This window comes from Puma concolor, chromosome D2 (genome assembly GCF_028749965.1).
Source record: "Puma concolor isolate L17-30 chromosome D2, mPumCon1.1.hap2, whole genome shotgun sequence".
Lineage (NCBI taxonomy): Eukaryota > Metazoa > Chordata > Mammalia > Carnivora > Felidae > Puma > Puma concolor.
In genome coordinates this window covers 14,930,823-14,956,820 of record NC_141677.1, presented here as the reverse complement: position 1 = coordinate 14,956,820, position 25,998 = coordinate 14,930,823, and the positions used below count along the sequence as shown (strand labels likewise).

At 48.5% G+C, this 25,998-nt stretch overlaps 1 protein-coding gene across 1 annotated transcript in view; it reads left to right on the top strand.

Annotated features, from left to right (window-relative positions):
- The first annotated feature begins 4,483 nt into the window (after window positions 1–4,483).
- KCNK1 (potassium two pore domain channel subfamily K member 1) overlaps window positions 4,484–25,998 on the top strand; it is a 55,346-nt gene continuing 33,831 nt past the window's right edge. Inside the window, exon 1 of the mRNA XM_086679660.1 lies at window positions 4,484–4,908. Within this exon, the coding sequence (XP_086535786.1) occupies window positions 4,554–4,908 (355 nt within the window). The 5' untranslated portion in view covers window positions 4,484–4,553. The remainder of the gene's footprint in view (window positions 4,909–25,998) is intronic.

The following is a 25,998-nucleotide window of genomic DNA, read 5'->3' as shown; positions in this document are numbered from 1 at the left end:
GCAACACCCTTTGCCAAAAATGGCAGAGAAGCTGGGGGGGGGGGGTTCCACTGTGTCGGGGTTCCCTGACACGTGGTCGTGACACCACCAGGAGCTGGCAGCTCAAGGGCCGGAGCGTGTCGGGGTTCCTGGCTAGGAATCCGTAATTTTAAGAGGAATCTCAGGGCAACTTTGTGTCTCACCTATTTTACTCCTGATCTCCTCATACACTTGACCTTGTATACACCGCAACGGTAAAACCTCAGACTTGGAAGGAGCCTGAAGACGCTAAACGCTCTCCATTGTATCTTGGTAATTTGCGATTGATTGCCTTCTGCTCCAATGCTCAGGGCCGGGAGCTGTTTCCAGAGGCAGCTCATTCCATTGGTGGTTAAGTCATGATTAGAATGTTCTCTCTTAGAGTGATTTCTAAGTCCTACACCCTTTGAAGACACACAAAATAAATTCACATTTTTTTCTTGGCATGCAGCTATCCGATCATCCTAAATTTTTTTTCCTCAGGGCAAATGTCTGGATTCCTTCCACCATTTCTCCAGGCTGAGCTTCCGGATCCACCACCAGCCTCGTGTATCTCATCTGGGTATGAGCCACATCACTGAGGAACTGTCCCAGTTCCCTGGACTGTCTCAACACTGTCCCAACACTCTCTGGAGATGAAGGATGTCTGCTTCTTCAAGGACCCACATCAGGGAGACAGCCGCTCGCTGGCGGGTGGGACAGCTTCAACCCAGTCTTAATGACAACGTTCCTACTGTCAACCCCAATGCTAACATTTTTTAAAAATGTTTATTTATTTTTGAGAGAGAGAGAGAGCTCACGGGAGAAGGGCAGAGAGAAAGAGGGAGAGACAGAATCTGAAGCGGGTTCTACACCGTCAGTGCAGAGCCCAATGTGGGGCTCGATCTCACAAACCTTGAGATCAAAATCTGAGCTGAAATTAAGAGTTGGACACTTAACCAACCAAGCTACCCAGGCACCCCAATGCTAACATTTTTTTAAATGATGGTAAAAGTGTGCAATTCAGCTGCATTAAGCACATTCCCATTACTGTGCAAGAATGACCATTGTCTCCAGTATTTTTTCACCCTGCAAAACTAAACTCTGTTCCTACTAAACACCAACTCCCTGGTTCCCCTTTCTTCCCAGCCCCTGGCAAATACAATTCCTTCTACTTTTTGCCTCTGTGAATTTGACTCCTCTAGATTTCTTACCGTGGAATCATATAGTTTTTACCCTTCTGTGATTGGCTTATTTCACTTAACGTAGGTCTTCTCAAGCTCATTTATATTGTAGCATGTGTCAGAATTTCATTCCTTTTTTTTTTTTAATTTTTAATGTTTATTTATTTTTGAAAGAGAGAGAGAAACAGAGCACAAGCCAGGGAAGGGCTGAGAAAGAAGGAGACACAGAATCCGAAGCAGGCTCCAGGCTCCAAGCTGTGACAGAGCCACACGTGGGGCTCGAACTCACGAACCGCGAGATCATGACCTGAGTCGAAGTCGGATGCTTGACTGACTGAGCCACCCAGGTGCCCCATCTTAAGACTGAAACATATTCCATTGTGAATTTATACTACTTTTTGCTTATCTATCATCTGTTGACACTGGGGTACTTCCACGCCTTGACTGTTGTGAATAATGCTGTGAACATGGCTGCACAAATGCCTCTTTGAGTTCCTGCTTTCAATTCGTTTGGGTATAAACCTAGGAAAGGAATCAAAAATGCTAATATTGTGTACGTGTTGCTGATTGGCTGGGTTTCCCTAACACCGTGTTTGTGAATTTCACTTTTTGAAGGTGAAACACTTTCCTAGAGAGCTACCCTGTCTATAAATAGTTCTCATTGTCTCAACCTGTTGAGAGAATAAAACCTATTTACAGGAACTGCTTGCCATTTATGCCTAATTATCATATAGCACAACGGTGATCATTTACATCATGAGCTGCTCCGTGTCAGATTAACTTGCAAGGCTCTGCCTAGTGCAAGGTTTGTTTCTCACAAAGCTTAGTCAACTTGTCTCCAAATTATGCTAATTAATGTGAACACCCTGCAGAAAGCACCTCACTGCCTCTCTGCCCACTGCACCCCCTCCCATCCCACTCTTCTCCCCTCTTGTGAATCTCTACCCTTTCCTCTGAGTTTTCTTCCATATTCCTTTTTCCCCCCCTGAGAAATGCTTGCAATGTCCTCTGCCATGCTGAGGTGGGGGTAGGGTGTCAGGGATCTCAGCTCCAGCTCGCATGGTCACAGGGGGGATGGAGCTAGTCGACAAAAGTCCTAGTCTTGATTGACATTGCTGAGATTGCTAACTACCCTGAAGACAGGTGAATAGTGTGTCCAGAGCAGTGGGCCAAGAAGAAGATGGGAGACAGACAGCCAGCCTTGATTCTCATGATTTGGGTCAACTCTGAGAGCCAAAACCACAGAAATACCCACACTCCCCAGCCCACTCCCATCTCCAGGCTTCACTCAACACATCTCACCCCATGCAGCAAGACCTGGTCCCCACCAGACCACTCACATGGTATTTCCAATTTCTGCCGATAGCCTGAGGGTAACATACGATTTGCAAGTATTTGGTATCCCTGGCCTAGCTGTAATATGGAACCAAGGTAGAGTCTGTCAGAGAAGTGAAATATGGCAGACAATGACAAATTCATCCGAAGAAAACTTCTAACGATGATTTGTAAAGTTCAGCATAATCCAGATGCACGCTGTTCCAGGCACCTATCAGTGCATAAAAAGCTATCTCAAAACTTAACAGCTGAAAACAGCAACCATGTTCTTGTATCTCATGAGTTAGGCCAGGTTCAGCTGGGAGAGACTCAAATATGGAAAATATTTGTATTTTGTCTTATAAAATAGAACTGCATCTGCCTCACAGATCAACTACTTAGAAAAAAACATTTCTGCAGAAAATCAGAAAACCATAAAAAGGTACAAGAAATAAAAGTCACTTATGTTCTCCACTATCACCCAAAGACAGCTGTTGGGAGCTAATTTACCTACTTGAGATTCTATACATAAGACTGTATATATTCAATGCCTACAATTGCTTATGCTTCAGTGGTTTTCAAACACGTCTTTTTTATGTTTATTTTGAGAGAGACAGAGAGAGAGCGCACATGCATGCAAGAGAGTGGGGAAGGGGCAGAGAGAGAGAGGGAGAGAGAGATTCCCAAGCAGGCTCCATGCTGTCAGCACAGAACCTGATGCAGGACTTGATCCCATGAACCATGAGACCATGACCTGAGCTGAAATCAAGAGTGGGAGGCTTAACTGACTGAGCCATCCAGGTACCCTGAAACACATCTTTAATAGCTATACAATATCCATGCTATAGTGATACCATAATTCATTCATTCCTCTATTTGGAACATTTTGATTATTCTTGATCCTTAATTATTTCATAATATATACACGTGTATTGCATATATATAATATACATAATACATATACACTATTTATGAATAATCTTGTCTATAAATCTTTGCCTGATTATTTTCTTAGGACAGATCATGGAGTCAGAGTACAGAAAATGTTCAAGGCTCTAGAAGCATTTGCCAATTTGCCTTTCCAGGAGGGTGTGCCAATTTTTACTCTCACCCACTGTCACCTTAAAAAAAAAAGTGGCTCACTGACCCTGTCACCTTAAAAAGAGCATTCGGGAAAGCTCAGTTTCTTCTGTGGACCGTTCTTCCCCTCTTTATGTTTTAAAGAGGGAAGAGTTCAGAAATGTGACTTTTCCAACTCTCTTCAATTCTCGGATTCTTTTTGTAAGGAGTTGAGTGGGTGGGTGGGTGGAAAAAGACTTCTAACGTCCAAAGTGCCTTCCAACCCTGAGGTTCTGATATTTTCACCATCAGCATTGGCACCAGATTGCGAGCCTTGCTTGGACCAATAAGGCAGACGAAGGAAAGAATTCCAGTGCTCGCTACTTGGAAATGCAGGCTTTGATTAACAAAAAATAGGTGGCAAGCAAGTTGTAGCTGGGGCCGAAGGCCTGGACAGGCAGCGCACGGTCCCACGCAACACGCGCACACGCTGTCACACCCCGCCCGCGGTCCGCTCTGGTTTGGTTACCCAAGGGGGGAGGACGCAGCGGGTGGCCGCGGCGGGCGATTCAGGGGTCTGCGCGCCAGCTCCCGGCCAGCGGGACCACGCGAAGGGAGGGGGCCCTGGGGCCGCGCGCCCAGCCCCGTCATTCCAGCCAAGTTTGCCTCGCGGCCTCGGCCGACTCGCGGGTTACCTGAGCCGCCAGCCACGTCAGCGCCACATCATCGGGGCCTCTTACAGTGCGAGGGAACAGGAAAAGAAGGAAGCAAAACCACTCCCGGGCGAGCCAATCGCAGGCACACGGCGCTGCCGGGGAGCGCGGAGGGCGCGCGTGGGGGAGCGGGCGGCGGGCCGGGGGCGGGGCCCGGGCTGCCTGGGGCGGGGCCTGGGCGGGGCCGAGGGGCGGCGGGGCGGCGGGCCGCGCTCGGGCCGGTCTGCGGCGTGGGCCTCGGCTGTGGCGGCTGTGGCGGCTTTGACGGCGGCGGCGGCGGGGGAAGATGCTGCAGTCCCTGGCCGGCAGCTCGTGCGTGCGCCTGGTGGAGCGGCACCGCTCGGCCTGGTGCTTCGGCTTCCTGGTGCTCGGCTACCTGCTCTACCTGGTCTTCGGCGCCGTGGTCTTCTCGTCGGTGGAGCTGCCCTACGAGGACCTGCTGCGCCAGGAGCTGCGCAAGCTGAAGCGGCGCTTCCTGGAGGAGCACGAGTGCCTGTCGGAGCAGCAGCTCGAGCAGTTCCTGGGCCGCGTGCTGGAGGCCAGCAACTACGGCGTGTCGGTGCTCAGCAACGCCTCGGGCAACTGGAACTGGGACTTCACCTCCGCGCTCTTCTTCGCCAGCACCGTGCTCTCCACCACAGGTAGGGACCAGCCGCCGCGGCCACCCCCCTGCCCCCTTCGTGCCCGCCGCCCGCGCCCCGGCGCCCCGGCGCCCCGGGCCCTCCCGCGGCGCGCACACCCGGCGGAGCCGGAAGCCGGTGCAGTGGCCGCGGAACACGCCCTGGGTGTTGCCTCCCGTAACTCTCGGGAAGTGGTCCCCGAAGCCTTCGGCCCGGGTGGCTGCGGGGGCTTCGCGGGCTGCGTCCTGTGTTTTCGCGGTGCCCTGCACCAGACTGTCCGGTAGGAATCCGGAGCATCCCGGCCGCCGCGCGGCGAGGCGAGGGGATGCTGGAAACTGTCCACTGCTCCGAGGGCGCTCACCTTCGTCCTGACCCCGTCCCGCAGGGCCGAGGCCGCTCTGGAGGGTCACCTTCCGGAGGGTGCCCTCTCTTTGGGTGATGCATAGATTTCTCGGCTTTTTGCTGTTTGGGGGGAGGTTGTGGGGGTAGCCGAGTGACATCACTGTGCTCTTCGCAGGTGACCTCCGAGCGGACAGGCGGATCCAGTTTCTTTTCAGAGTAGGAGGAGGGGTGAGGGAAGGGAGCATCCGATTGCCTAGGATCCGGCAAAATGGGGGCACCCTGATTCAGCAGTTTTTTTCAACTTTAGGTGTGCGAGGCCACCCTTCAACTTCGCAGCGACTCTTCCCCCACCCCGCACTACTCACCCAGCAGGACGCTCACGAATGGAAGAGAGTCCTCGGGTGAAAGCCGAGGCCGGCGAGTGCCCCAGGGCGCCCCGTACTCTGCCGGATTAGGTGAATGAAGGCTGCATTTTTCCCAGCGGCTAAGTGGGGCACGCACACTTGGTTGGAGATAATTATAAATTGATGTTTGAACCCTGGAAAGTATCCCAAAGAATGCTCAGCGAAGCCCCCCTTTTATCCATGAGATCCAGTCTTTGAACAATCCATCTTGGCGTGCACAAGGGCACACACTTACTACTTCCCAGTGTAGTTCTAGAATCTGGGCCTGGAGTGATCCCTGCCGGGATACTGGGCCCGCCCCTGCCCCCACCTCCGGAGCAGGTGAATCAACTTCTTGTGGCGCCAACTCTTACATCACTCCACCCCTTCCACACTTCCCAGGGTTTATTTGTTTATATTCCCCTTGGGCTAAACCCAGTTGATTGTTTTAGTAATAAGTGGTACTGAGTAATAGTAAATAGTACACTTTCCACCAAGATCCTGTGAAGCAATGGTTTAGAAGTCTGAGGTGAATTTCTAAACTGTAGTAAACAGAATTCTAGCTTGTATTGTGATACGTTAAAAACTTAGCCCTAAACAAGACGTATTCTCTTACTTTTCACCTTTGCCAACACCACTCTTTAGCTGTATGTCCCCAAGTGTTCGCTTCCGTTGTCTTCAGCTGGGTCCCTTTCTGGGAACATTTAGAGGTCACCATGCTTTTCCTTTGCAGTACATTTATTTGTTCTGAATGGAGAATATTCATTCTCTGCAGAACTCTTTCCACTGGGTTACAGAAAGTCTACAACTGGGTCACGGTGTTGAGTGAACATTGGGAAGAGTTTATCACTTTCAGTACCTTCTAAGTAATGGTATTTTAAGAGTAGAACAGTCTAAGAGCAGTGTTGCGAGGAAAAGAATGCATTTGCTTTTACTGGGTGGGATTTTCTAGGACTGGCACAGCTCATGTATAACCTCATCATAAGCAGCTAATTAAATCTCAAAAAAATATGAGTTTACATCTCGATTAGACAGTTATTTCCTAGATTGTGTCTCCTCTTTTTTTTTTTTTAATTAGGAAAAATGCAGTTCCTGTATAAATAAGAAAAAAGGTGGGGATAGATGTCTTATTATTGGTATTCAGATTACATTGTAGTTCCTAAGAAAGTCTGTATTCATGCAAAACAAGAGTTCATTTAGGAAATCCGGTGCAAGGGGCACTTAAGGATAAACTAGATGAAAAAGGTGCCTCTCAGTTTGTAACATTAGCAAATCAATGAATTCTTGTCCTCGATAGAACTGACTTCATTAATTCAGATAGGGTTCCAGCAAACTTCAGAATTCCCTAAATCAAAGCTACTCTTCTCCCGGTTTTGTGTCGACCCGGTATCTGATACATTTTCATGTTCCACGTGGTAGCAAAACACCGGTCTCGTGGCCGGAAGTCAGACAGTTGGTCGGATGAAGCCAGTATACTTCATTACTAGAAAAATATGTTCTAGAAAAATACTAGGCAACTTGAATTGGAGTTATGGTTCGTGCCTGTCTTTCGGGTAGATAGTAGACATGCTGTGGCCGTGGTTGGTTTGCTTGGTTAACTCCTCTCGCACTGTAGGTGGCAAATCCCTGAGCTTATTGTCACCCAGTCAGTACAGCCAACCCTAGAATGGTTGCCTAGAATGGTAACAGTGGGGATTACAAAGTTGCTGTTCTCCTGGTCATCACCTTGATACAGGGACGGGATGTGTCTACGGCAGAACCTTCGCATCTCACAAAGTCCAGGCTTCCAGTTTATGCGAGGAGCTTGGTGGTCTCTTGGGAAGAAGACTTAGGTTGGTGATTCAGGGATTTCAAACAACTGAACGTCTCTTTACTTTTCCTTGATTAAAAAAAAATGCAGCAACACCTGCGTGGGAACCGTATGAGAGTGGAAGGGGAAACTGGTACACTTTTACCTTTTCAGAGGGAAGGGCTGTAGCTAAATAAAAGGAGGCGTTATAGACTGAGGCATTTCCCATATAACTTTTATACCGTGAATTTTTTTTTCCCCCCGAGGAGTAAGGAACGCTTGGGAAGGAAGAAATAATTAAGAACATGTCAGTTTACTGTAAGGTGACTTCTTTATTCATCCCCCTGAGCAAGGTTATATCATGCAGATGTTTGGTAAAAGTAAGTTTTGTGTGCATATGACTGTAAGGCTGTCACTTTTTTGCTGTGTTGTAAATAGGGGTCTGGATGATAGCTCAGTCCCTGTTGCTGTCAGTTGTAAGCATGGGGCCTTGCATCATGACGCTGCCTTATCCCTGTTTATGAAGAGAGGTGTTGAAACTTTTATTTAAAGTGCTCAGAACAGGGGAGCACCTGGGTAGCTCAGTCAGGTAAGCATCCAACTCTTGGTTTCAGCTCAGGTCATGATTTCGCAGTTGGTGGGTTCAAGCCCCACGCCTGGCTCCGCCCTGATAGCATAGAGCCTGCTTGAGATTCTCTCTCTCCCTCTTTCTCTCTGTCCCTCTCCTGTTGGCACTCTCTCTCTCTCTCTCTCTCAAACTAAAAAAATACACTTTATTTTTTTTTTTTAATTTTAAGTTTATTTATTTTTGAAAGAGAGAGACAGAGAGAGCCAGTGGGGGGAGGGGCAGAGAGAAAGGAAGAGAGAGAATCCCAAGCAGGCTCCACACTGTCAGCACGGGGCCCCATGTGGGGCCTGAGCCCACAAACTGTGAGATCATGATCTGAGCTGAAACCAAGACTCAAGATGCTTAACTGACTGAGCCAACCAGGTGCCCCTAAATAAATAAACTTCAAAATAAATAAATAAATAAATAAATAAATAAATAAATAAATAAATAGAGTGCTCAGAAAAGGAAGCTAATTTGGTTTGTTTTACAGTGGCCTTTACAGCTCCGGTCAGGTAGGGAGCTGCTATGGCATTGGTCGTTTTCAGGAAGAGAACATGGGAGAAGGAAACAGGGGTTCCAGGTTGACCCTTAGCTTTCAAACCATTTTCACTAGGAAAACTGGGTTATGGTTAACAACAAATACAGGTTGAGCTTTTAGAATCTAACAGCAGTGGGCAAATTGCAGCTTCTGGGCCAAATCTGACCCACTGCCTCTTTTTATGCGGCCCATGCTAAGAATGGTTTTCGTCTTTTCAGCTGGCTAAAAAGAAATCAAAAGAAAAGTCATGTTTCCTGACACGTTGATGTTTTACAAGAACCAAATTTCAGCACCCATACAAACTTTGAGTTGGCGTACAGCCATTTGTTTGGCATCATTTATGACTGCTTTCCTGCTGCAATGGCAGGTTTGTGACAGGAGCCATGTGGCCCCCAAACCTCAACTATTTACAGCTTGGCCATTTGCAGAAAGAGTTGGCCGAACCCAGCTTTAGAATAAGCCTTAAAAGGAACTCTTAAGTCAGAGGAGTTCTAAGAGCTGTACTTCCTTTGGGAAAACTTTCCAGAAGACAGTTTAGCATCTGAGACTTCTTTGCACTGTGGCATGAAGCATTTAAATTAGTTGGTTAAAATTTTCAGGGGTATGCAGCATTTAGATTAGTAGCTACCATCTCAACCATTTCCAAAACAAATGATTGTTTATTGTAGAATGTCACTAGATTTTGGTCAAATCTGTGACACCACCGCCCTTTTTTTTAAAATTTGGAATGGTGACAAAGCCACACCTCACATTGGAATTGCCTTATCTAACATGCTTGGTAAATACTGTATTCTATCTGGAACAGAAATGCCAACGAGGAAAGGAATTCCCCCAGAAACAACCAAGCAAACTATTGACCTGGAAGAGAAATCTGAAATCCCACGTGCTGAAGTCTGTGGTCTTTATGTGCAGGAGAGCCTTTGGTCTTGATTTGGAGCCTTTATGTTTAATTCTAACAGATTTAATTTTCTGGCTTCAAAGCCCCTAGTGGATTGAAGAAGGAAACGTACAGCTATAAGCAAGCCTAAGCAAAAGGTCACAAAAAGACAAATACTTTAAACATCAGAAAAATAAAGCAATATTATTTTTTTAAATTTTTTTTCAGTATACGAAGTTTATTGTCAGATTGGTTTCCATACAACACCCAGTGCTCATCCCAAAAGGTGCCCTCCTCAATACCCATCACCCACCCTCCTCTCCCTCCCACCCCCCATCAACCCTCAGTTTGTTCTCAGTTTTTAACAGTCTCTTCTGCTTTGGCTCTCTCCCACTCTAACCTCTTTTTTTTTTTTTTCCCTTCCCCTCCCCCATGGGTTTCTGTTAAGTTTCTCAGGATCCACCTAAGAGTGAAACCATATGGTATCTGTCTTTCTCTGTATGGCTTATTTCACTTAGCATCACACTCTCCAGTTCCATCCACGTTGCTACAAAGGGCCATATTTCATTCTTTCTCATTGCCACGTAGTACTCCATTGTGTATATAAACCACAATTTCTTTATCCATTCATCAGTTGATGGACATTTAGGCTTTTTCCATAATTTGGCTATTGTTGAGAGTGCTGTTTTTTTTTTTTTAATTTTTTTTATGTTTATTTATTTCTGAGACAGAGAGAGACAGAGCATGAATGGGGGAGGGGCAGAGAGAGAGGGAGACACAGAATCAGAAGCAGGCTCCAGGCTCTGAGCTGTCAGCACAGAGCCCGACGCGGGGCTCGAACTCACAAACCGTGAGATCATGACCTGAGCCGAAGTCGGTCACTCAACTGACTGAGCCACCCAGGCACCCCAAAGCAATATTATTAAAAACAAACTTTTATTGAACACTTTATGTGTACCCCTATCTCAAGGAGCTAATGAGGTGTAGGGGTCATTATCCTCACTTTAAAAGAGACTGAAAGTGGGGCGCCTGGGTGGCTCAGTCGGTTGAGCGTCCGACTTCGGCTCAGGTCACGATCTCGCGGTCCGTGAGTTCGAGCCCCGCGTCGGGCTCTGTGCTGACAGCTCAGAGCCTGGAGCCTGTTTCAGATTCTGTGTCTCCCTCTCTCTCTGACCCTCCCCCGTTCATGCTCTGTCTCTCCCTGTCTCAAAAATAAATAACCATTAAAAGAGACTGAAAGTAAAATTTAGGTTCAGGGACCTTAGCTAGGTCACAAAACTAGTAGTGGCCTTGCTTTGAGTCCAGATGTGTCTGGGTTAAGAGCTTGATATTTGCATAGTGTCTAGGCATAGGGGCTTGTTATGGGCTGAATGTGTCTCCAAAATTCGAATGGTGAAGTCCTAATCCTTATACTTCAGAATGTGACTATGTATTTGGAGATAGATCCTTTAAAGAAGTGACTAATGGGGTGCCTGGGTGGCTCAGACTATTGAGCATCCGACTTCAGCTCGGGTCATGATCTCGAGGTTCGTGAATTTGAGCCCCACATCAGGTTTTGCACTGACAGTACAGAACCTGCTTTGGATCCTCTCTCTCCCTGTCTCTCTGCCCCTCCTCTGCTTGTGCTCTCTCTTTCAAAAATACATAACATTAAAAAAAAAATCTAAAAAATAAGAAGTGATTAAGTTAAAATGAGGACCCGATGAGAAGGTGCCATCTGCAAGTTAAGGAGAGAGACCTCGGAAGATTCCAAGCCTGCCAGCACCTTGATCTTGAACTTCCAGCCTCCAGAACCATGAGAAAATGAATTTCTGTTGTTTAACCCGCCCAATCTGTGGTATTTTTTTATGGTAGCCCTAGTAAGGTAATACAGAAGTACTGTTGTGGTTTTTGGTTGTTGTTGTGCTAAAACAAAGAAACAAAAAACCAAATATAGGAACACAAGGAACAGAATTTTTATGTCTTTGCCATGTATGACATGCCAACAACTGCATATGCATGAATAAGACCATTATTTTAGGATACATTGTAATAATCGATATCCCTGAATGATCAGGAATAATGCTTCAACCTGACTCTATTTAGGAAGACAGAGAAATGCGTCATAAATCCTAGAAATGTTTCCACCCACTAATGGTCAAAGAGTATGTATTAATATTTACTAATACTCATGTGTAAGCCCATCCCTGTGTCTGAAACATCGCTTCTTTAGCATTTTGAAGGGTTTTTTTCCCCCAAAACTATACATTTGCTATTATCTATGCCTATTTTATGGCACTCAGAACATCCTGTTGCCATTATAAATGATAATAACTTGAAAGAAAGCATGCGTTTGCTTTTATGACATAACTGTAAATCTAGTCCAGATAGGATTTTCTCTTGTACCGGTAACCCAGTGGGAAATCTGGTGCCTTTCAGGACAAGTTGTTTCATGCACCACACGTTGGACTGCTGAGGGTGGGGAGACCATCTGTTGTCTCTAGCACAGAAGAGGACTCTGAAGTTGGAGCATGTGAAATTGCTTCATTGTTTTGACCCATGCGGCGATTTCATGTGGTCTGACTTCCCGCAAGCTGGTTTCCGGGACAGGGAAACCGTTTATACCGTACCCTCTCTTTGGCATAGAATTGCACTGTGCTAGATTTTATTCTCAAGAAACTTCACTCAGTCTCAACTGTAGCCAAATCCATGAACTGCTGAAGTCCTTCTCTTCTCTGCTGACTGTGCCATGATCACCTTGTCTGTTACCGGTGGGAGCTAAGGGTTGTCTCCTTCTCAAAAAGCAGACAACTTTGGGGGTGTCCTCTAGACTTCTGTGATGCTTCTGTCTCCCAGGCTCAGTTTGTGCTCTGACTTCTTTATTCATTCTGGGTGGATTCCTTGCCTTCAGAGTTGGTGGCCACTCCATCGCAGGGCCGTGCCCCTGACCGAAGGTCAAAGTGAAGAATGAGGCGGAGGGGGATTTGGAGGCACAGAGGAAGTAGAACCGGAAGGACCGTGATTCTCTCCCTGGGTGTGAAGCAGACCCAGCAGTCTTGTATTTTCTGATTGTACTTGTGTTTCCGTTCTTTAATCTGTGAAACAGAATAGGTTCTTAAATCAAAGAGATTAACTGGGCTGTGTCTGACATTGGCCGTGTTTCCTCATTGGCTACTATCTGCTTGATTCCCCGTCAGGTTCTGTTTGCTTTGGGCGCTGTGGCTCAAGTTGACATGCTTTGTGAGATGAGAGCCCGAGCTCTGAAGCCTTTGTAGATTTAGTTATGGTACCCGGTGGTGAGGTTTGGGCAGAAAGCTCCCCAGGGACTCAGTGACCCAGGTAATGTAAAGTCAATATAAGCACAGTTTGTGGGTGCTGAGCAGAGGAAACAAAAACACACAATTAAAAAAAATGCTAGTTTTTATTTCTCCGAGTGTGGTCAGTGGATTGCATATTAGCAATAAGAACTGAGGGGCACCTGGTGAGGATGTGGAGCAACAGGAACTCTCTTGCACTGTTGGTGGGAATGCAAATTGGTGCAGCCACTCTGGAAAACAGTGTGGAGGTTCCTCAAAAAATTAAAAATAGACCTACCCTATGACCCAGCAATAGCACTGCTAGGAATTTACCCAAGGGATACAGGAGTACTGATGGGGCACTTGTACCCCAATGTTTATAGCAGCACTCTGAGCAATAGCCAAATTATGGAAAGAGCCTAAATGTCTATCAACTGGTGAATGGATAAAGAAATTGTGGTTTATATACACAATGGAGTACTACGTGGCAATGAGAAAGAATGAAATATGGCCCTTTGTAGCAACGTGGATGGAACTGGAGAGTGTGATGCTAAGAAATAAGCCATACAGAGAAAGACAGATACCATACGGCTTCACTCTTAGGTGGATCCTGAGAAACTTAACAGAAACCCATGGGGGAGGGGAAGGAAAAAAAAAAGAGGTTAGGGTGGAAGAGAGCCAAAGCATAAGAGACTCTTAAAAACTGAGAACAGGGGCGCCTGGGTGGCGCAGTCGGTTAAGCGTCCGACTTCAGCCAGGTCACGATCTCGCGGTCCGTGAGTTCGAGCCCCGCGTCAGGCTCTGGGCTGATGGCTCGGAGCCTGGAGCCTGTTTCCGATTCTGTGTCTCCCTCTCTCTCTGCCCCTCCCCCGTTCATGCTCTGTCTCTCTCTGTCCCAAAAAAAAAAAAAAAAAAAAAAAAAAAAAACTGAGAACAAACTGAGGGTCGATGGGGGGTGGGAGGGAGGGGAGGGTGGGTGATGGGTATTGAGGAGGGCACCTTTTGGGATGAGCACTGGGTGTTTTATGGAAACCAATCTGACAATAAACTTCATATATTGAAAAAAATAAAAAAAAAATAAAAACACTGGGTAGCACCTCAAAAAAAAAAAAAAAAACTGAGGGGCACCTGCGTGGCTCAGTCGGTTGGGCATCTGCCTTTGGCTCAGGTCATGATCTCGCGGTTCATGAGTTTGTGCCCTGCGTGGGACTCTGCTGTTAGCACAGATCCTGCTTCGGATCCTCTGTCCCCCTCTCTCTGGCCCTTCCCGTCTTGCGCACTCTCAAAAACAAATAAAATAAAACATAAAAAAAAAAAAAAGTATTGAAATATAGACTTTGGTATAAACATCGTGTTGTATACCTGAAAGTGATGCAATGTTGTGTGTTAATTATACTTCAGTTGCAAGAGAAAAATAAGCACTGGAGGGTCAATTATAAGTGCTCATCCCCTATTCATGCTTAGAGCGGCATGGGGACCCAAATTAAGCTATTTACTCAAGGTGGTGCCTTCGCCCCCTCTCTGCTCAGCTTCGTGGAAGCCTCTTGAGGTTTATTCAGGCTCTGGTTCAAGTCTGCAGCACAGTCCGAAGGAGACCTTTAGACCAAAGGCGCACCGAGGAGGGGAGACAGGAGAGGCACCCGTGTCTCGGAGGAGAGAAGAGTGCCACCCTGAGTGCGGCATCCTGAGCTGGGCACACACAGGCCTGGGGGCTGCACAGAAGCTGGCTGTGCTCCCCGTCTTCCCAGATGTGTACCCCATTTGTTCCTGCTCTTTCTCCTCTCTGGTTCCCACAGCATCTTGTGTCCTGCCTGATGTTGGACTATCCCCTTCTTCTGGTGCAGCACTTACCACCTTGGACAGAATTATTTGTTTTCACGTCTCTCTTCCCGCAAGGGTGGTCTTGAGAATGAGTGCTGTCTTGGCCTCACGTTGTGGCATCCCTAGCACTCAGTAGGTCCTCATTAAAGGCAAAGGAAGGCACGTTTCTTCCCTTGTCTGAGTCTGTTTGCTCTTCTGTAAAGCAAGGAGATTTCTAAAGATGTTACTCATTTTCAAGAGACCTCAGATATATTGTCATTGTCTTGATAAGGAAACAGAGGCCCACATTGCTTAAATGACCTCCTACAGTTATTTATATAAAAAGTTGTATCCGAGTGCCTCGTGTCTACTCACTGCACTGTGGAAGACTCTAAGTGATCCAAAGCGAGGAGAAAGGCATGCATTCCTGAGCAAATGTTTATTGAGCACTTAAGTTTACCAGGTACTGATCCAGGCACTTGGGGATCTTGCCTAACTGGATGTCTGTCTAGTAGGAGGAAGGAGATCCTGTAAATAAGATGATTAAGTGTGAGATAATGGAAAATATATATTGGTCTCTGCCCCAGGTTCCTGGCACAGAGCTCCTAAAAGCTTTGTAAATTCCTGATTAGAGCACTGGGAGAATCTTTTGTTCCGGAAGGCAGCTCTGCGTGTGCTCTAGGGATGGGGGCTGGTCATCAAGAAAGACCAAGCCATGATCAGAAGCTTGGAATTTTCAGCCCCACCCCCATCATCCAGAGAGGGGAGAAGCTAGAAATGGAGTTAATGATCTGTCATGCCATTGTGAGGACACCTCCATAAATATCCCAATAGCACGAGATTCAGGGAGCTTCTAGGTTGGTGAACACATCCACGCTAGGAGGGGGACACACCCCAAGTCCACAGAGACAAGAAGCTCCTGCCTTGGGACCCTCCCAGCTCGCCCCATGTATCTCTCCATCTGGCTGTTCCTGAGTCATAAAATGAGGAACCGGTGACCTAGTGAATGGACTGTTTGCTCTGTGAGCCCTTCTAGCAAATTGACCCTGAGGAAGGGATCGTGGGAACTCTGACTTATAGCCGATAAGTCAGAAGTACAGCTGCCAGCTGGACTTGACTTCGGAAGTGAGGACAGCTTTGCGAGCCCTTCACCTGTGGGATCTGATGCCATCTCCAAGTAGACGGTGTCGGAATGGACTGACTCACAGGACACCAGCTGCTGTCGTGCAGAATTGCTTGTTGTGGAAAAAAAAACCATCCACGCATACGGCGACCAGAGGTGTCAGAAGTGTTATGTTTTGTGTGAGGAGTGAAAGAGGTGCAGGATGTACACTGAGTGGAGTAAAACGCACAGCACGTTGTGTGGGGATAGATTGCTAAGGAGCAGCATCCCCTCCAACAGAGAGAAGGAAGCCAAGGAGATAGGGAGACTTGGGTGTGTGTTGCGGGGGGGGGGGGGGGTCCAAGACTGTGGTCTCTGATAAGGAAGTCACAAAAGGCCTCACTGAGTAAATGGCATTGAGTCAAGAACCAGAGGAGGTGATAGTGCATCATTCAGCTATCTGGGGGACTGTTCTAGAACACAGTCCCCGTATCGGAGGCGCTGCGAGAAAGCCCTCATGGCTGGTGCTGAGTAAGACAGCGCGTGACCAGGTCAAGGAGAAGGGAAGCAGGCACACGGGCTAGGGTGTCCCAGGCTGCTGCAAAGCTTTGGGCTTTTCTCTGAGCGAGGTGGAAAGCCCTGGCCAAGTTCAGATATCACCCCTTTGTGTTTGGGCACAAGGGTAACGTGATCTGACCGATTGTTCTACCAAGTTCACTCAGGCTGGTGGAGGAAGGCAAGAGAGGAAGCCGAGGGCGTAAAGCAGGACATTTCCAATATCCCAGATGCTTAGAGCAGGCGGAGGAAGTAGGTGGTGAGAGGTGGTCAGATCTCAGACACAAATGGATGGTGGAACCAACAGGATTTGCCAATAGATTGGATGTGCGGTGTTGAAAAAGAATAATCAAGAATGACCCCAAGGTTTTTGATCTGAACCCTGCCTGGAGACAGAGAAGGCTGGGGAAGGAGCAGGTTTGGGGTAGGCCTGGAGCTCAGTCATGGGCCTGTCAGACTTGAGGTCCCTGCTGAAGTGTTCGGGGTCCACACGTGGCTGCATTCACTCTGATGTGGCGTCCCCATGGCCGTCCTTGCACTGGAGCCGCGTGCTGGGATTTCACATCACATCTGTGTGTCATTTATCTGACTCAGACTTGAAGAAAGCTTTTGAGGGGTGATACCTGAACTTGGCCTTGAGAAATAGCATGTCCATAGGTAGAGAATAGAGAGAAGGTATTGCGGGTGAAGCACGTGAATTCTCTCGACCAAGTTGCCATTTGATTAATTCATTTAACAATAGTTTAAATACTTCAACTTCCCGGCTAAGAAACAGTCTCTAAACTGTCATATTATTTTCTAATTTAATATTATATAGGGCCATATGGAAAACTGGGAGAGCGGGACAGGAAGATTTGCTTCATATTTTTCTTAAAATTTTAACAACGGGATATTTAGTATCTGACATAATAGTTCAATTTAAAATTTATATTCTGTATAGTCCAGAGAACAGCAATAAATAAATATCTTCTCCAGTGCGGTTTTTAGATGCACCTAACATTAAATAAATTACCAAGAAGTCAGTGTAGGTCTTTTCTGTTTCTAGAAAGTAAATAAGAGGGGCGCCTGGGTGGCGCAGTTGGTTAAGCGTCCGACTTCAGCCAGGTCACGATCTCGCGGTCCGTGAGTTCGAGCCCTGCGTCGGGCTCTGGGCTGATGGCTCAGAGCCTGGAGCCTGTTTCCGATTCTGTGTCTCCCTCTCTCTCTGCCCCTCCCCTGTTCATGCTCTATCTCTCTCTGTCCCAAAAATAAATAAACGTTGAAAAAAAAAAATTAAAAAAAAAAAAAAAGAAAGTAAATAAGAAAAACATAATTTTTTTTTCCACGAGGAATCAATCTCAGAATTTTAGGAGGTCGATCACCTTCAAATAAGAGTATTTACAGTTTGTGACAGAGGGCAAAGTTATCATGGGACCCGGAAAACTACCTGAGTAATTTTCACTTCTGCTTGTTTTTAAGTTTGCCGTAATTACCATTTGAAATGATGTCATTTGAATAACAGGGCTCCCAGCTACTCTTGGATGATCTAAGGTGCCCTCTCTATTCCCAAACACTGAATTTTGTCCAAGCCTCCCCCCTACCCCCACCAGCTTGTGACTTACCAGGAGGCAAAGTGGAATGTTTGAAACTAGAATTTAAAGGTTAAAGCATTCTTGTAGCTAAAATTCTTTAAATGTTTGAACACTGGTTACCAAGGAGCTCAATTATTTAAAGGCTGTGGTTAGGGGATTAAGTTAATTAAAGGCAGTCCGGAGAGGTTGCCTCCCTATCAGAGGGCCTCCCCGAGTTCTGAGCTGGGAGAGGAGACCCCACGTCACCACCTACCTGCCACCCAGGGGTCGGGACACGAGCTCGCCCACAGGGAGCCTGCACAGATGCACCGCTCAGGAGGGGGTGCGGATGAGGCCCACGCTTTCACGCCCCTAAACAGCAGGGAGGAGCACCCGTGTGTGGACACGCAATCTGTCATCCGCTCGGCCGGGCCCATCCTCCCTCCCCGCCCCTGCTACTCTGCAGTGCATCTTCCGTTTAAAAATCCAACCAACAAAGGTGGAAAGAGCAAAACTAAATTAACAAAGGGGGGAAAAAGGCAGCACACTGCCAATGGTAGTTTCTGGAACATGACCTACACCCACATTTGTTCTTCCAGCAACTCTGGCTGCCCACCTGTCATTTGCGAAGGTAACCTGGATGTGGCTGAAATGTCACACTGGCACCTGAACTTGTACGTTCAGGTCCCTGCTCTCATGTCTCTCCCAACTACGTTTTGTGTGTCGATTCATGCTGGCAGTCGCCTCCTCCTGGTGAGGCTGCGTCCTGTTCCCGCTGGCTGGCGGGGGTCGGGGGTGTCTGGAGAGTTTCTTCAGCCATCCTGCTCTGTCCCCTCCTCAGTACACCACCAGCCAAGGGCAGGAGGGCCGCACAGCAGCGTCCCCTCATAGCCGGGGTTCAAGGGACGGATTTTTCCCTCGGGAGCCAGGGAATGGAGTTGTCTAGTTCGATTGTTGTGATATCAGACTGAATTCATATTAGAAAAGTACAGCCTTGGGGCGCCCGGGTGGCTCAGTTGCTTAAGCGTCCAACTCTTGACTTCGGCTCAGGTCATGATCTCACGGTTCATGAGTTTGAGCCCCGCGTCGGGCTCTAAGCTGACAGCACGAGGCCTGCTTGGGATTCTCTCTCTGTGCCCCCCCACCCCGGCCCCACCTCAAAATAAATAAATAAAACAACTTTAAAAAAGAAGAAGGAGGGGCACCTGGGTGGCTCAGACGGTTAAGCGGCCGACTTCGGCTCAGGTCACGATCTCGCGGTCCGTGAGTTCGAGCCCCGCGTCAGGCTCTGTGCTGACAGCTTAGAGCCTGGATCCTGTTTCAGATTCTGTGTCTCCCTCTCTCTCTGCCCCTACCCTGTTCATGCTCTGTCTCTCCCTGTCTCAAAAATAAATAAAACGTTAAAAAAAAAAAAATTAAAAAAAAAAAGAAGAAGGAAAAGTACGGCCTGATTGAGTGAAAAGTGAAGATCATGCATTATTTTTAGGGGGAGTTTTTATTTTCTGATATACTGAACAACCCTACGTAAACGAAGTAAATGTTGCTTAGAGGTGTATTTTAGGGAGCTTTAAAAAAATAAGCCCCGGAGGGGCGCCTGGGTGGCGCAGTCGGTTAAGCGTCCGACTTCAGCCAGGTCACGATCTCGCGGTCCGTGAGTTCGAGCCCCGCGTCAGGCTCTGGGCTGATGGCTCGGAGCCTGGAGCCTGTTTCCGATTCTGTGTCTCCCTCTCTCTCTGCCCCTCCCCCGTTCATGCTCTGTCTCTCTCTGTCCCAAAAATAAATAAACGTTGAAAAAAAAAAAAAAAAAGCCCCGGGGCTTAAGTGAAGGGCGGCCGGTATAAGAGGGACAAAAGCATCGATCCGTGGACCGGGGGCGGGCAGCCTGGGGTCTCTTCTGCCAAGTCACTGGCAACAAAAATTCACTGATAATTTCTCCAGAGCTGAGTCGTTTCCTCTCGATAACAATGAAGGGGCTGAAGAAGACCTTCCTCCATCTCTAAGCTTTGGGGGTTCTAGGCCCCTGGAAGGTTGGCTGAGAACCTGTCTACCCTGTGCCCCACACGTGAGGACACAGAAAAAATACTGTAAAGGGATAATCCCTGACCTTAAAAAAAGGTCTGCCGTCTAGCGGGGGGAGACGCACACGTAAAGACTCGTGGAGAGCTAACCGCTGAATCGTGTGGGGCTACGGGGTTTCGAGGGGGAGGCCAGTGTGGGCCGAAGCGTGCAGAGGAAGAGGGGACTCGCAGCGGCATCGACCGGTGGCAGGTGAACAGGCAGCATCGGCCAGTGGCAGACAAGAGGCGGAAAGGTGGAGGCAGAGGGCTTCGACGATGGCAAGCGGACTTTGCGCTTCACTCGGCCGGCAAGAGGGAGCCACGTCGGTTCCTGAATGTGCTCTTACCGTCCGGCCTGCAGCCTGGCTGAGAACAGGGGAAGCTGGGCAGCATGGCTCTGAGGCATGGCGGTCGCTCAAACGCAAGCTGTGAGTTGCGCTGAAGAAGAGCGAGAACTGCCCAAAAGACCACCCGGACGTGAAGACAGACTTGCGGGGACGGGGTGGGGGGAGCCGGGGGAGGACGCCCCACAGAGCCCCTCGGTGGGCTTAAATGGGGACTCCTAGGCCCTGGGGCACCATGGCGTAAGAGGGGTTACTCCGGGCTGGCCTACCATGAATGCCACAGCCCGAACCCCGAAGCCCGCCCACCCTGAGGCTTGAGGGACAAGCCGAGTGGCTGCCGTACATGGGAGTGTGAGGTCTTTCCAGGTGTGTACGGGGCAGGGGGCACTGTAGGGAAGAGCCCCAGTCCTGTGCTCCTTCACCTCCCCACACATGCGTGGTTAGCCGGACCCCGGACACCGGGTGTGCTTCTGGGGGACACAGGGGGCTGTGGGGGCCGGGGTCCTCCAGCCCCAGTTCTCACTTATGGGTTCAGCCATAAGATAATGACTAAGCTGTAGAGGCTGTGGCTGTAAGTGGCTTTTGTGATTGGTATTTCAGTTGGTTGCAAACAAGCATTTCTCAATGGGTCGAGGAAGTCCAGTAAAATAGCCATTCCCTGTATCATGGCCTTGCTGGTAACCTGCTTTAAGGAAATTCTTTCTGACCTACCAAAATCCCCCCTTTAGCCCCGCTCCCGAGTGACCAAGCTGTGACTTAGGGAAGCTTTTTTTGTTAAAAGAAACACAGGGGCGCCTGGGTGGCGCAGTCGGTTAAGCGTCCGACTTCAGCCAGGCCACGATCTCGCGGTCCGTGAGTTCGAGCCCCGCGTCGGGCTCTGGGCTGATGGCTCAGAGCCTGGAGCCTGTTTCCGATTCTGTGTCTCCCTCTCTCTCTGCCCCTCCCCCGTTCATGCTCTGTCTCTCTCTGTCCCAAAAATAAATAAACGTTGAAAAAAAAAATTAAAAAAAAAATTAAAAAAAAAAAAAAAAAAGAAACACAGGTATTGGGGCGCGTGGGTGGCTCAGTCGGTGGAGCGTCCGACTTCGGCTCAGGTCATGATCTCACGGTCTGTGAGTTCGAGTCCCGCGTCGGGCTCTGTGCTCACAGCTCGGAGCCTGGAGCCTGCTTCGGATTCTGGGTCTCCCTCTCTCTCTGCCCCTCCCCCACTCATGCTCTGTCTCTCTCTCTCTCTCTCTCTGTCAAAAGTAAGTAAAACATTTAAAAAAAGAAAGGAAACACAGGTATCGTAAATACAGTTCTTTGCATTTTGTGACTGCTCAAGGGAATTTCTCAATGTATTGGACTCAGAATGAAGATGTCTGGCCTCTCTTTAATCGCTCAGTATTTTCAGTTTTTGCCTCAGGGTGTCCAGTATCCCAAGTCTGTTCTTACTTCACAGGGAACGCTGTGATGACAGCTGCTGTGTGAACCTCGTGGATGCTTTGAGGAAAAGGTACCACTTAGCGCAAATCTTTACATTTATAATCTTCTTTTCTTTCTCGTCAGATGTGATTTAAAACATTTTTTTTAAGTTTTTATTTATTTTGAGAGGGGGCGCAGGGAGGGGGCAGACAGAGAGGGAGAGAGGTACAGAATTCCAAGCAGGCTCCACACTGTCTGTGCAGAGCCCGACACGGGGCTCCTCGCCACCCATGAGGTCATGACCTGACCTGAAATCAAGGTCAGACGCTGGAGCAACTGAGCCACCCAGGCACCCCAGATGTGATTGTTATTTTATTTTTTTAATATTTATTTATTTTTTGTGAGTGGGAGAGACTGTGAGCGGCGGAGGGGTGGAGAGAGAGGGAGACACAGAATCCGAAGCAGGCTCCAGGCTCCAAGCTGTCAGCACAGAGCCCGACGCGGGGCTCGAGCTCAGGGACCGCGGGATCATGACCCGAGCCAAAGTCAGATGCTCAACTGACTGAGCCACCCAGGCGCCCCTGGTTTTTATCTTTTTAAAATGCACACATGATCACACCTGCAGAGACTCCTTTCCCCCTTGCTACCTGGTTTGAAAGGCGTGAACTCAAGAACTGAGTTCCCTGTTGAACCCACATGTGCACGCAGAGCAGACAGATGAGGGTAGGTGACTCTTAGACCGAAGGAAAAGTTGTCTTTTAGCCACGGTATTGCCATAGCTCATAGGCAAGCCTGAGACATAGACCAGTCCGCGGACATGTTTGGAAAGCAAAGCAAAGTTGATCAGATTGTTTAATCTCTTCACCTGCTGCGTCAGCTCTGAGCATGGGCTCTGGTGGATCTCAGGGTTAGACCCGGCCCGCACTCCAGGGCTCCTGGGTCATCTGCACCCCAGAGCAGTCAAGTGCCACAGACGACTGATTCACAGCTGCTTGCAGCAGGTGAACTTTGCATTTCTAAAAGATGTACTTGAAACAATTAGAGTGGGTTGAATATTATTCCTATAGCAACGGCACCCTTACTTCCATTCTAACATGCCTTCTTGAAAAGGAAGAACCCTGGGGCACCTGGGTGGCTCAGTCGGTTAGGCGTCCCACTTCAGCCCAGGTCATGATCTCGTGGTTCATGGGTTCGAGCCCCGCATCAGGCTCTGCGCGGACAGCTCGGAGCCTGGAGCCTGCTTCAGAATCCGTGTCTCCCTCTCTCTCTGACCCTCTTCTGTGAGCGCTCTGTCTCTCAAAAATGAATTAAGTGTTCAAAAAATTTTTTTAAAAAGAAAAGGAAGAAGCCGGGCCCTGAGAGTCATGTATCATCCACGGTCTGCCTTATTTATACCTCTGTCGGTAAGTAGTAATTCTCATAGATGTGATGGTTACTGACTATCCGAGTGATTCTCATTGCCGCCGAATGGCAGGGTTCTGACATTGGGAGTGAGCCCCTCACTGGATAGCTCATGTTTGTACAGCTGTTGGGGGGAGGCTGAGAATCAGGGCATAGTTTGGTTAGGTGTGCTTCATTGTGTTTCTCCTTAGAAGCAAAAAAAAAAAAAAAAAAAGTCTGGTTGTGCCCTAACACCTTGAAGGACGTATGTGAGTTCACCGTGAATTTAATTGAATTCCTGCTGGCTTGTGTGCAGGGTGGTTTTGAAAGCCACTCTCCCTTCTGTCTCAGAGCGGGATAAAGTCACCCACCCTTATTTATCTGCTCTGTGTGTTCTGGGAGGTGGTGCTCTGCGTGTGTTGGGGTACACGGTGAGACCATTTATTTGTTTTCAAGTTTCTCCACCCCCCCCTTCCCCCCCGACTCACTTCCTTATCTGTGAAATGAGGCCAAGCTAGAACCGAGCTGTGTGTTCCTAAAGAAACATCCTTGGTGTTCTCACACATCGAGCTCACTCCTATGGTTGGTCTCATTAGATGCCCACGGGGTCCACCTTTTCCCCAAACACATTGCTCCCCATTTCCCATTAAATGCCAAGGCAGAGAGAGTTGTGCCTTCTAGAAACTTTAGCAACTGGGACTGTCTTCTAGTTTGGCCTCCTTCCATTCGGGGCCAGAGCACTGCTGTTCCAGTGCCTCCAGAGGCCCTGGTCCTAGACGCCCAACTGTGTCCCCCAGCAGCACCCCCAGCAGATGGTGTCTGCCCAAGACGCCATGACAGAATGTACCCACCTTGTTCTCTGCTTCTACGTGTGTGCTCCTAGCTTGGCTCAGAAGGAAAACACGGCTCTATGTCCTGTTAACACAAGGCAAAATGACATTTGTCTGAAGAGCTTCTTAGCGTGGGTCAACCTGTGCACTGCCCACTCAGTTCAGGGAATGTTCTCATTATTCCCCCAAAGTCTGCTGCCTAAGGTAATAATTCCTTCCGTGATGTGTTTTGCACAAACTCATTTTTACACGGATGGAGTTGCACTGTTTTCTCCCCCTGAAATTATCAGCTCTGATTTGAAGCTCGTAAGATTTGACGTGCAAACAGCCAAATTACCTGATGAAATCACAGAGAACGTTTTATTAGTCATTTTGACCACGTGAGATGGTTAAGGCCAGTTAATGGACTTTAAGATTCAAGGACCATTTTTTCATGATCCCACCAATATTGGGTTTAGCTTTGTTGTTTTTTTGTTTTTTGTTTTTTAACATTTATTCATTTTTGAGAGAGAGAGAGAGACAGAGCATGATCGGGGGAGGGGCAGAGAGAGACGGAGACACAGGATCTGAAGCAGGATCCAGGCTCTGAGCTGTCAACAACGGAGCCCAACGCGGGGCTTGAACTCACAAGCCGTGAGATCATGACCTGAGCCAAAGTCGGACGCTTAACCGACTGAGCCACCCAGGCGTCCCTTAATGCTTGTTTTTGAGAGAGAGCATGCGCAGAGTTGGGGAGGGGACTCAGTGAGAGGGAGAAAGAGAATCCCAAGCGAGCTCCACGCTGAGCACAGAGCCCAATGCGGAGCTCAATCCCACAGGCTGAAATCAGGAGTCGGACGCTCAACCCACTGAGACACCCAGGCACCCCTCATTCTCCATTCTTTCAAAAACATTTTTGTATGTCTTTATTTTATTGAGAGAGAGACAGAGTACGAATGGGGGGAGGGGCAGAGAGAAGGAGACACAGCACCCGAAGCAGGCTCCAGGCTCCGAGCTGTCAGCACAGAGCCTGACATGGGGCTCAAACTCACGAACCGTGAGATCATGACCTGAGCCGAAGTCGGACGCTGAACCGACTGAGCCACCCAGGCGTCCCTGTCTTTGTTTTTGAGGTCAGTGCAGACGCTGCTGCTGGCTCTCCTGGCAGAGGTTTGTCCCCGGCTTGCTGCCTGGACTTCACAAGGGGTCTGGTCCTGTGATTCCAGTAATTACGACTGTTTGCCGACCACCTGCTGGGGGCTGGCCACTGGGCATGCTGCTTTGTCCTTCACATAATTGGGGGCCTCTGTCGTCCATGTACGGATCTCAAGGTCACGGCCGCTCTTTCCTCATTACCCTGGGTCTGTGCCTCTTCCCAGAAGGTACCCCGGGTGCACTTCCTGGTCCACATCTCTGCTTGCTTTCCCTCCGGCTTTTCTTCCTCTTCAGATTCCCTTGCAGCTCAGCTCTCAGAACTTAGTTTGGGGGAGCCTCTCCTCTCTTACCGGTCTTGTCCTCTAAAGAGAGGAGCCAGAAGACTGTACTGTCTGTTCCCAGAAATGTCAGGCAGCTTGACTTCCGCAGCGTCTGGCGTGCACCTGCTGTGCCACAGGGCTTCCTCGTTGGCCCCTCAAAGGTTAGGGGGTCCATTGTTAACTTGGGTTTACGTCCCTGTGTTTCAGTGAAAACAGTGTTGATTACTGGTGAGTGAGTTGTGTGCAAATAGCAGTGAGATCCTCAAGAAGCAGGGCTGGAGAAGAGGTTACAGCCGATCCTGGGTAATTTTGTGACCCTTAGAAGTCTCTCTTGTATTAGACGGACCAGTCCTCTGACAGGTATGAAAGTATTCAAAGTATGTTTAAAAAAAAAAAAACAACTGACATTTGGGGCACCTGGGTGGCTCAGTCGGTTAAGCATCCGACTTCGGCTCAGGTCACGATCTCGCGGTCCGTGAGTTTGAGCCCCGCGTCAGGCTCTGGGCTGATGGCTCAGAGCCTGGAGCCTGTTTCAGATTCTGTGTCTCCCTCTCTCTCTGCCCCTCCCCCGTTCATGCTCTGTCTCTCTCTGTCTCAAAAATAAATAAATGTTAAAAAAAATTTTAAACACATTTTCAGGGGCACCTGGGTGGCTCAGTCGGTTAAGCATCCGACTTCAGCTCAGGTCATGATCTTGAAGTTTGTGAGTTTGAGCCCCACGTCCGGCTCTGTGCTGACAGCTCAGAGCCTGGAGCCTGCTTCAGATTCTGTCTCCCTCTCTCTCTGCCCCTTCCCCACTCGTGCTCTGTCTGTCTCTAAAA